Source organism: Centruroides sculpturatus, unplaced genomic scaffold, assembly GCF_000671375.1.
Source record: "Centruroides sculpturatus isolate CEXI.00-Female unplaced genomic scaffold, Cexi_2.0 scaffold1408, whole genome shotgun sequence".
NCBI lineage: Eukaryota > Metazoa > Arthropoda > Arachnida > Scorpiones > Buthidae > Centruroides > Centruroides sculpturatus.
Window position 1 is genome coordinate 49424 of NW_019386477.1, and position 9662 is coordinate 59085.

A 9662-nucleotide genomic window follows, 5' to 3' on the forward strand; every position below is an offset into this window, starting at 1 on the left:
ACTTCCATTAGTGTCTATTCTTGGCTATTGCTGGAAGAAGAAAGAAATGCCCTAGCTAATGTAATTAGTAGGGCATGTTTTTCTTCTTCCACTGTTTGATACGCCTGCAATAGATCTCTGCCCCCAGATTTTCAGGGCAGGTACAGTACAACCTGTCAATGTTGCTGTGGATGTAGGACAAAGTGAATTGTCATCAATTTTCTTGTGTTCCAATCTAGGGCATCTAAATCAGCCTGTGTCCAGTTCACAATGACAGCAGTGTATCTAACAACTGGAATAGCCCAGGAATTGATGGCCTTTATTGTATTGCCTCCATTTAGCTTTGTCTTTGGGATTTTTCTGACCCTGTGGGTGTATTCTTTGCTAACAGTTGTTTTACTTGACTGTTTCATGTTATCTAACTCAAATATGACAAGGTATTTGTAGGCATCTTGGTTATTTTTAATAACCTGGTCATTTCACATTTCTATTCCATTATTTTTTGTGAGTTTTCCTTTGGTCATAATCACAGTGACAATTTTTCCAATCCAAATTCCATTGAGATGTCTGAACTGAAAATATGGACTTTGTTGGTCAATGAGTGAATTTCACTTTCTGATTTTTCATATAGTTTCAGGTCATCTATATATAGCAAATGAGAAATTTTCTGAACATTCCTAGCTGTTTGATATCGCAAATTTGTTTTCTGCAGGATCAATGTCAATGGGATCATTGCTATGACAAAACAAGAAAGATGACAATGAGTCACTTTGGAAGATGCCCCTCTTGATGTTGACCATTCCATATTTTTCATTACCAAAAACAAGTTTTGTCTTCCACTTTTCCATCACTTTTTCCATGAATTTTATGAAATCTTATGACGATCTTACATATGAATGAAAATCTTTATAAGATTTTCATTCATATGTAAGATCGTCAAACTACTGGCATGAATGAAAATCTTTATAAGATTTTCATTCATGCCAGTAGTTTTCATATATTTTATGATGCACCTGTGAGGTAATGAGTCAAATGCTTTTTTATAGTCAATCCACATCATGTGCAGATTTTTTTATTCTTCTGCTGTTTTCCAGAATCATTTTGTCAATCAAGAGTTGGTCTTTTGTGCTCTTGCTTTTTTTTTTTTTGTTCTGCTGGTAAGATGTTCAGTTCCAAAAAAGCTATGATGTTATCAGCTATGATGCCAGTAAGTAACATGAGCATGGTTATTGCATGTTATTGGCCTGTAATTTGATGGTATTGTATCTTTTGCTGAGTTTTTTGTAAGAGGTAGGTAGGTTCTGCCAGTTGTTAACCATTCCTCAATTTCACAATTTTGCAGTGCATGATTGAAATGATCAGCCATGACTGGATGTGAACTGGTCAAGTATTTCAATCAAAACATATGCATTTGATCCTTTCCAGGAGAAATCCAGTTTTTGATTCTTTTACTCTATTTTTTACCATATTTGTTGTTATTGACAGACCATATGATATTCACTTGTCTCCTCTTCAAATGCTTTTATCCAACTTGCATTATGTTTATATTCTTTTCCATTTTCCCATAAATTTCTCCAAAACTATGTAGTTTCATCTTTATTTTGTTTGGTGATGATTTTTCTATCACAGTTAGTTTTGGAAGAACCTTTTCTGGTCAGATTGGAAAGTTGGTTTTGCTTATATTGACTGTTTCTGGCTTCATACCTTTCAATTTTTCTGGCTGTTGTTGCTGTTATTAGTATGTTTGAAATTTCTCATAATAAATAGTATGAAATGATTTTCCAATGAATTACACAGGTCTGCAAAAAAAATTTTTCCAGCTGCATGGAATATTTTTGCTGAATTATATGTTTTAAAGATCGCAGATTTTAAAAATAATTTCTGTAAAGGATTTTGCAAAATAAAAACAAATTTTTGATAAAAACACTTATTTATTACAATGAACTAAATATATTATATTTTCTTACAACTAATCAACAAATTGTTTCTGATATTTATACACAATTTTAGGTCATGTCTTTTTTCTTATGAAACCTTTTCTTATTTTTTTTTTATACTTCTCCAAACTCGTTTCCGATTTCCTTCTCTGGTTTCTCGATTGAGCATCCAACAGTAGTTAGCTAACATACTGACATCCCATTTTCTTTGGTAACGTCTCTCGATATCACGGACATCCTGTTGAAATCTTTCACCCTGTTCTTCATTGTAGGCTCCCAAGTTTTCAGGAAAATAGTCAATATGGGAGTGTAAGAAATGAACTTTTAAGCTCATCTTGCATCCTTGAGTTTCATACGCTGCTGCCAGCATGCATCGTACAATGGTTTTGTAGTCAGAGTCCTTAGTATTCCCCAAAAACTTATGCACTACATTCTTGAAAGAGTCCCATGCTTCTTTCTCCTTTTCTCTCATTGTTTCCAAAAATGGCTTTGTCTTGATTTCCAAGTTTCAATTTGAAATATGCAAATTAAACTTTCTTCACAAACTCACTTATGTTTCTTTGTTGACTTTTCACTGTGTATTTACCACAAACATAACAGAAGCTGTCGGGAGAAATTACACAACCTCTGCCAGCTATATTCCAGAAATAAAAATACAAGCACAGTAGCGTTCAAATGCTGGATATAAACTTGAGTGTAGCATTAGATGGCCAGCAAGATACTGAACTTATTTAGCTTGTTGAAACATGATCTAATCCAACAGCAGGTTGTTTATATTAATTCCTAGTATTCTAGATAACATGTCGAAACATGCTCAACCTCACCAATAATATTACTCATTATCAACTTTTAACCCGTTTCTATACGATCATGCGACCTACCTCCTAATGCTAAAACTACTTAACCCACCTCCCCCTACCACTACTCTCTTCAACCATTAACATTTTTATTTATTTATTACCAAGTCCAGCTATAATTGATGGAATTAATGTGAGAAGTCTTCGTTTTAAGACCATTTTTTTAAATAACTTAAAATTTAGTATTTTTTTTTAACTAGGAATTTTACACTAAATACAAACAAAAACTTGAGTGTAACAAAAAAAATTAATGAGATGGAATTTTTTTGGTATTTTTTTCGTTTTTACCAAGTTGAAATCTGTAAGAAAATGTATAAGATCATTTGGAAAGACAACCAACGGATTAATGGTTTCCTAACTGCAATCAACAACAATGACCATGGTTTGAAACTAAAATTGGAACAAAAAAGCCAAGAAAACCTCCATTTTTTGGACATTAACATGGAGTTTAAACTAGGAAGTATATGAACGGCAGTATATTTGAAACCTTTACATGCTCCGTTATACATACCTTCATGGTCGAAGGACCCGTATAGATATAAACTGTCTGCATTTAAGGCACTTATCAAGAGAGCCTTCTTGTACTGCACCAATGTGCAAGACCGTGACAAGGAAATGGATAGAATACAAAAGGTAGCAAGGGGTTTAGGATATAAAACGTCCGCAATCAGAGGCCTTATCAGAAGTTATGGGAAACAAAAAATTACAACTACAACACATAACAACACAACTGCATTCAACAAGTTCACATACAATGAACAAACAAGAAAAGTAATGGATGAGCTAGGAAAATACAAAAACACAAAGATAATTTACAAACGAGCACCCAACATATATAGATTATTAAGGAACGATAAGGACAAAATAAGAATGGAAGAGCAAGCGGGGGTGTACACTATCCCATATGAAAACCAACAAATAGGAGTCGATAAAGAATATGTAGGGGTGACCAGAAGAAACCTTGCAGTGCATGTAAAAAGAGCACAAATACAGTGTTAATAAAAGACTTAATAGCACGATATTGGCAAGCATGGCTCAGGCGGACGGAACAATAGTTAGTAGGATGAAGCAAAGATCATAAGAACGGTGCACTCACCGTCTATAGCAATGGAAATGGAAAAAATAGAGATATACAAAAGTAAAATGAGGGACCGATGTTTAAATGAAAAGGATGCAAATACATTACCAACAGCATGGAAATACAAAATAGAAAAATGTATGAGTTTCAATAATCCATAAAATAGGAACTGGAGATTATAAGAAGTTATTATATTATGATTTAGACGCATGTAAAAATATGTTGTTTAATTTTTGTAGCACGTATAGGGACATATTTTATTTTATTCATTTATTTTATTTATTTATGTAATATACAAAAAGTTGTTAACTTATTTCAAAAATTCAAATCAAAATAAAATTTGAACGAATGGTTCCATTTTGGAACGATAAAGGAAAACCTGAGGATGACCTAACCAAATAGGCTGAAAACGTTTGAATAAAGAGAAAAAAACTCAGCAAGTAGAATTCAGGTGTGTTCATATATTATAGAAAATTTTTGAATTGAAATAACATGACTCTTGGCCCTAAGCAGACATTTGTATATAGTAAATTGGGACCTCCTGCCTCTAAATTTTCCATATCTAGTCTTAACTTTCATCTATCTAACACTTTTCTCAAGATTAAGGAAGGACAGACAGACGAATTGGGAATTTATAGGTCTACAATTTTTTCAAATTGCAACCCAACAAAAACAGTGTTCTTTGTTCTATTATAATAGGGGATGATCATATGAACAATACCTCTCCTTTGTAAGGAGAAATAGAGGTGAAAAAATTGAGTACTAACTATAAAATTTGATTCAGCTAATTTACATTTAAGAATAAAGTTGTTATTTTAGGTATGAAATGTCCTTAAACCTTTTTGTTTTTGTTTCATGTCTTTGGAAGCATTAATGGGCCTAGCNCATTGCAATGCACTTAAGATTAGTAGTGTCTTTTCCCTGTACATCATACTTTTCCTGTTAATAATTAACTCATGCCATTCATGTATCTAACTCTGTTGTTCAGGAGAAAATTTTTGAGGTAAAGACATACTTGGAAAACCTACGGCATTTGGCAAACCTAGTTTGTTTGCAGTCCTTTTTTAAATTCAATGGAATAGTATACAAACAAAAGAAAGGGGTCCCAATGGGAAGTCCTATATAAGGACTCCTATGTGAACTAGTAGTAAGAAAATTGGAAAAGAACGTCCTCAAAGATTTTTCTGAAAGCATCATATTATACAAACGTTACATGGATGATGTAACGTTTGTATAATATGATGCTATAATTGATGGAATTAATGTGAGAAGTCTTCGTTTTAAGACCATTTTTTTAAATAAAAAAAAATACTAAATTTTAAGTTAACTAGGAATTTTACACTAAATACAAACAAAAACTTGAGTGTAACAAAAAAAAATTAATGAGATGGAATTTTTTTGGTATTTTTTTCGTTTTTACCAAGTTGAAATCTGTAAGAAAATGTATAAGATCATTTGGAAAGACAACCAACGGATTAATGGTTTCCTAACTGCAATCAACAACAATGACCATGGTTTGAAACTAAAATTGGAACAAAAAAGCCAAGAAAACCTCCATTTTTTGGACATTAACATGGAGTTTAAACTAGGAAGTATATGAACGGCAGTATATTTGAAACCTTTACATGCTCCGTTATACATACCTTCATGGTCGAAGGACCCGTATAGATATAAACTGTCTGCATTTAAGGCACTTATCAAGAGAGCCTTCTTGTACTGCACCAATGTGCAAGACCGTGACAAGGAAATGGATAGAATACAAAAGGTAGCAAGGGGTTTAGGATATAAAACGTCCGCAATCAGAGGCCTTATCAGAAGTTATGGGAAACAAAAAATTACAACTACAACACATAACAACACAACTGCATTCAACAAGTTCACATACAATGAACAAACAAGAAAAGTAATGGATGAGCTAGGAAAATACAAAAACACAAAGATAATTTACAAACGAGCACCCAACATATATAGATTATTAAGGAACGATAAGGACAAAATAAGAATGGAAGAGCAAGCGGGGGTGTACACTATCCCATATGAAAACCAACAAATAGGAGTCGATAAAGAATATGTAGGGGTGACCAGAAGAAACCTTGCAGTGCATGTAAAAAGAGCACAAATACAGTGTTAATAAAAGACTTAATAGCACGATATTGGCAAGCATGGCTCAGGCGGACGGAACAATAGTTAGTAGGATGAAGCAAAGATCATAAGAACGGTGCACTCACCGTCTATAGCAATGGAAATGGAAAAAATAGAGATATACAAAAGTAAAATGAGGGACCGATGTTTAAATGAAAAGGATGCAAATACATTACCAACAGCATGGAAATACAAAATAGAAAAATGTATGAGTTTCAATAATCCATAAAATAGGAACTGGAGATTATAAGAAGTTATTATATTATGATTTAGACGCATGTAAAAATATGTTGTTTAATTTTTGTAGCACGTATAGGGACATATTTTATTTTATTCATTTATTTTATTTATTTATGTAATATACAAAAAGTTGTTAACTTATTTCAAAAATTCAAATCAAAATAAAATTGAACGAATGGTTCCATTTTGGAACGATAAAGGAAAACCTGAGGATGACCTATCCAAATAGGCTGAAAACGTTTGAATAAAGAGAAAAAAACTCAGCAAGTAGAATTCAGGTGTGTTCATATATTATAGAAAATTTTTGAATTGAAATAACATGACTCTTGGCCCTAAGCAGACATTTGTATATAGTAAATTGGGACCTCCTGCCTCTAAATTTTCCATATCTAGTCTTAACTTTCATCTATCTAACACTTTTCTCAAGATTAAGGAAGGACAGACAGACGAATTGGGAATTTATAGGTCTACAATTTTTTCAAATTGCAACCCAACAAAAACAGTGTTCTTTGTTCTATTATAATAGGGGATGATCATATGAACAATACCTCTCCTTTGTAAGGAGAAATAGAGGTGAAAAAATTGAGTACTAACTATAAAATTTGATTCAGCTAATTTACATTTAAGAATAAAGTTGTTATTTTAGTTATGAAATGTCCTTAAACCTTTTTGTTTTTGTTTCATGTCTTTGGAAGCATTAATGGGCCTAGCAACTTTGCATGTTAAAAATAATTACCATTATTAATATTCTTCTATATTAGTAATGAATCTTTTTATTCTTCATTTTATTGAAAATTTTAAAATTGTATTTTAGGAAGTCCAGTAGCTGCTGTATGTGTGGATCCTTCGGGTCGACTTCTAGTTTCTGGCCACGAGGATGCTGCGTGTCTATTATATGATATTAGGGGTGGTCGAGTGATCCAGTGTTTCAGGCCCCATACTTCCGACGTACGATCTATAAGATTCTCACCCAAAGCCTATTACCTCCTTACTGCATCATATGATCATAAGATTGTATTAACTGATTTGCAAGGTAACTTTGCTACTTGTACCTCTCATATTCTACAAGTTAACATGAATATGAATGATAAAATATATGTTAAATCACAAGTGAAAGCAATTTTTTACTGTTCTTTTAGGCGATCTAACTCAACCATTACCAAGCATTGTCGTAGCAGATCATACAGATAAAGTTATCCAAGCCCGATGGCATCCTCAAGAATTTTCTTTTCTCTCCACTAGTGCAGACAAAACTGCTGTCTTATGGGCACTTCCTAATTAAAGATATTTTCATTTTTTACATTTATATATTTATCTTTTCATTGTTTACAAATTTTATTTTTTTTACCTATTTAAAAGTTCAGAGTCATATATTATAAAAAAGGAAAAAAAAAGAATTAAATTGATCAAACAGCATTTTCAGTATATTCTGCAATATATTTTTAATGCAATAATTTTCTATATAATTAAATGGAAAGTTCTGAATGGTCACAAAATGTTTTATTTATCAAAATGCTTGATCTGATTTTTTGTATATGAGTCATAATGTTAAAAATATAGCAAGTGTTTTTAGTGTGTTTATGATATTGAAATTATTTTTCCTATTTTAATTACTTCTATAAAAAGTATAAAAAAAGAACTTTTATTGTTATATGTAATTAAATATAAAGAAATCTAAAATATAATAAGCTTAAATTTCCAGACATGTATAATTTAGTTCTGTGTGTAACACATTTCTCAGCGTATAGTTTAGAAAAACAGTCATTTTAATTAATTTATTACATTGTATTGTAGCATAATTGCCATTTTGTTCGATGAATTTGTGCCATAAAATTCTATTTTTTCTTGTTTTGTTTTGTTTTTTATCATTGGTGTATACATTTAAAATATATAAATATATTTTAAGTGTTATTTATATAATGAATTTTTGAAAATTTGTGGTTGGAAATAGTTATAGACAAAGTGATAATGTATATAGAATAGAATAGAGAGAAGGTTCTGCATGATAATAGATTTTTTTCTTACAAACACAGTATATAGTACAGCATTATCATAGTTTGTTAATAGAAAAGAATAAATATACATTTTTATGAATAAAATGTTAAATATTAAAAAAACCAATTTGCAATTAAATAGAATTTTTTCTTAAAAAAAAATAAAGTTCAAATTTCTTCCAGAAACAAATGGTGCAAACAGTACAGAAAAATTGCAAACAGTTTCATTTTTTCTGTATTAATAAATATAATAAATGCATTTTCAAACATAATTTTTGATACTTAAAATATTTATTATATTTTATATAATGTACACGTTTCATCAAGCTGTGGCTCTTACAAATTGTATATACTGTATTTGTCAGGAAAAAATTTCACGTAACAGTGACAAAAAAGAAACAAATGTATATTTCTCTTTTGCATCGATTTCAAAAGAAAAATTATATATATATATAACTTATATATTAAAAAACCAATGTAAGATTTATATAATGCTGACAACCGAGGGAGCAGTTAACAATTTGCTTGTGAACTACAGCATTTTTTTTTTAAATCTGTAGCATTTATTACGTGCATGTTTTATTACTGTACATTAATGTGCATTTATTTGCAGCTTAAATCTTGTAATAAATTGTAAAGTAATAAATTTGTTAATAGAATTCCTATATAAGAATTCTTCCTAGTTTTTATTGTTTGATATTTTATTAAGAAAACTACATATATATATTTATTGAATATATATATATTTTTTGTTAATATTTTGACTGCATTGTAAAATAATTATTTGAAATATCTTTGTTTTTCTACTAACAAATATTGAATAAAATGTTATTTAAGAGTAATCTTATTAAGAGATAATAAGTATGTTCTAATTAATTTATGATAAAAGTTACTCTTCATTCAATAGCTCTTCTGTTTCGTTATTTTAGAGCTGATTAGTTTACATTCTTTCTAGTGTATAACAAACTACACAAGCAAATATTCTTCTTTTCTAAATTCCATTATCTTGCTCTCATATCTCATGTTTGCCCATTAAACATTTTTTTGTTTGTTTTTTCTTTTCATTATAATGTAGAAAATGAAATTCTTATAGTTAAATTTTTTTATTTATTTAATTTAGAAAAATTTAAGTAAGATTTAATTTTCTTTACAGTATTTTAATAAAACTAATGAAAAACTTATTTTATGATAAAATAATTTTTATTTATTGAATAATTCATATTTTTTATTACCTATTCAATTTTTTTTCATTAAATCTGCAGTTCATCAAAGTGAATTGATAATATTATTAAGATTAATAGAAATGTCTATTCTACTTTACAAAAGTAAATTTGATTTAAAAGTAAAAAGTAATTATGATTTAAATTTGAATTATTCTAAAAGTTTTATCAGAGGAATGTATATTTCTTGATATTTTTATTTTATAATTTCTTTC

General features: G+C 30.0%; 1 protein-coding gene across 1 annotated transcript in view; it reads left to right on the forward strand.

Moving 5' to 3' along the window:
* LOC111615101 (WD repeat-containing protein 47-like) overlaps nucleotides 1-8228 on the forward strand; it is a 49075-nt gene extending 40847 nt beyond the window's left edge. The window contains exons 7-8 of the mRNA XM_023356496.1: nucleotides 7048-7266; nucleotides 7373-8228. Of these exons, the coding sequence (XP_023212264.1) occupies nucleotides 7048-7266; nucleotides 7373-7515 (362 nt within the window). The 3' untranslated portion in view covers nucleotides 7516-8228. The remainder of the gene's footprint in view (nucleotides 1-7047; nucleotides 7267-7372) is intronic.
* Nucleotides 8229-9662: the final 1434 nt, after the last annotated feature.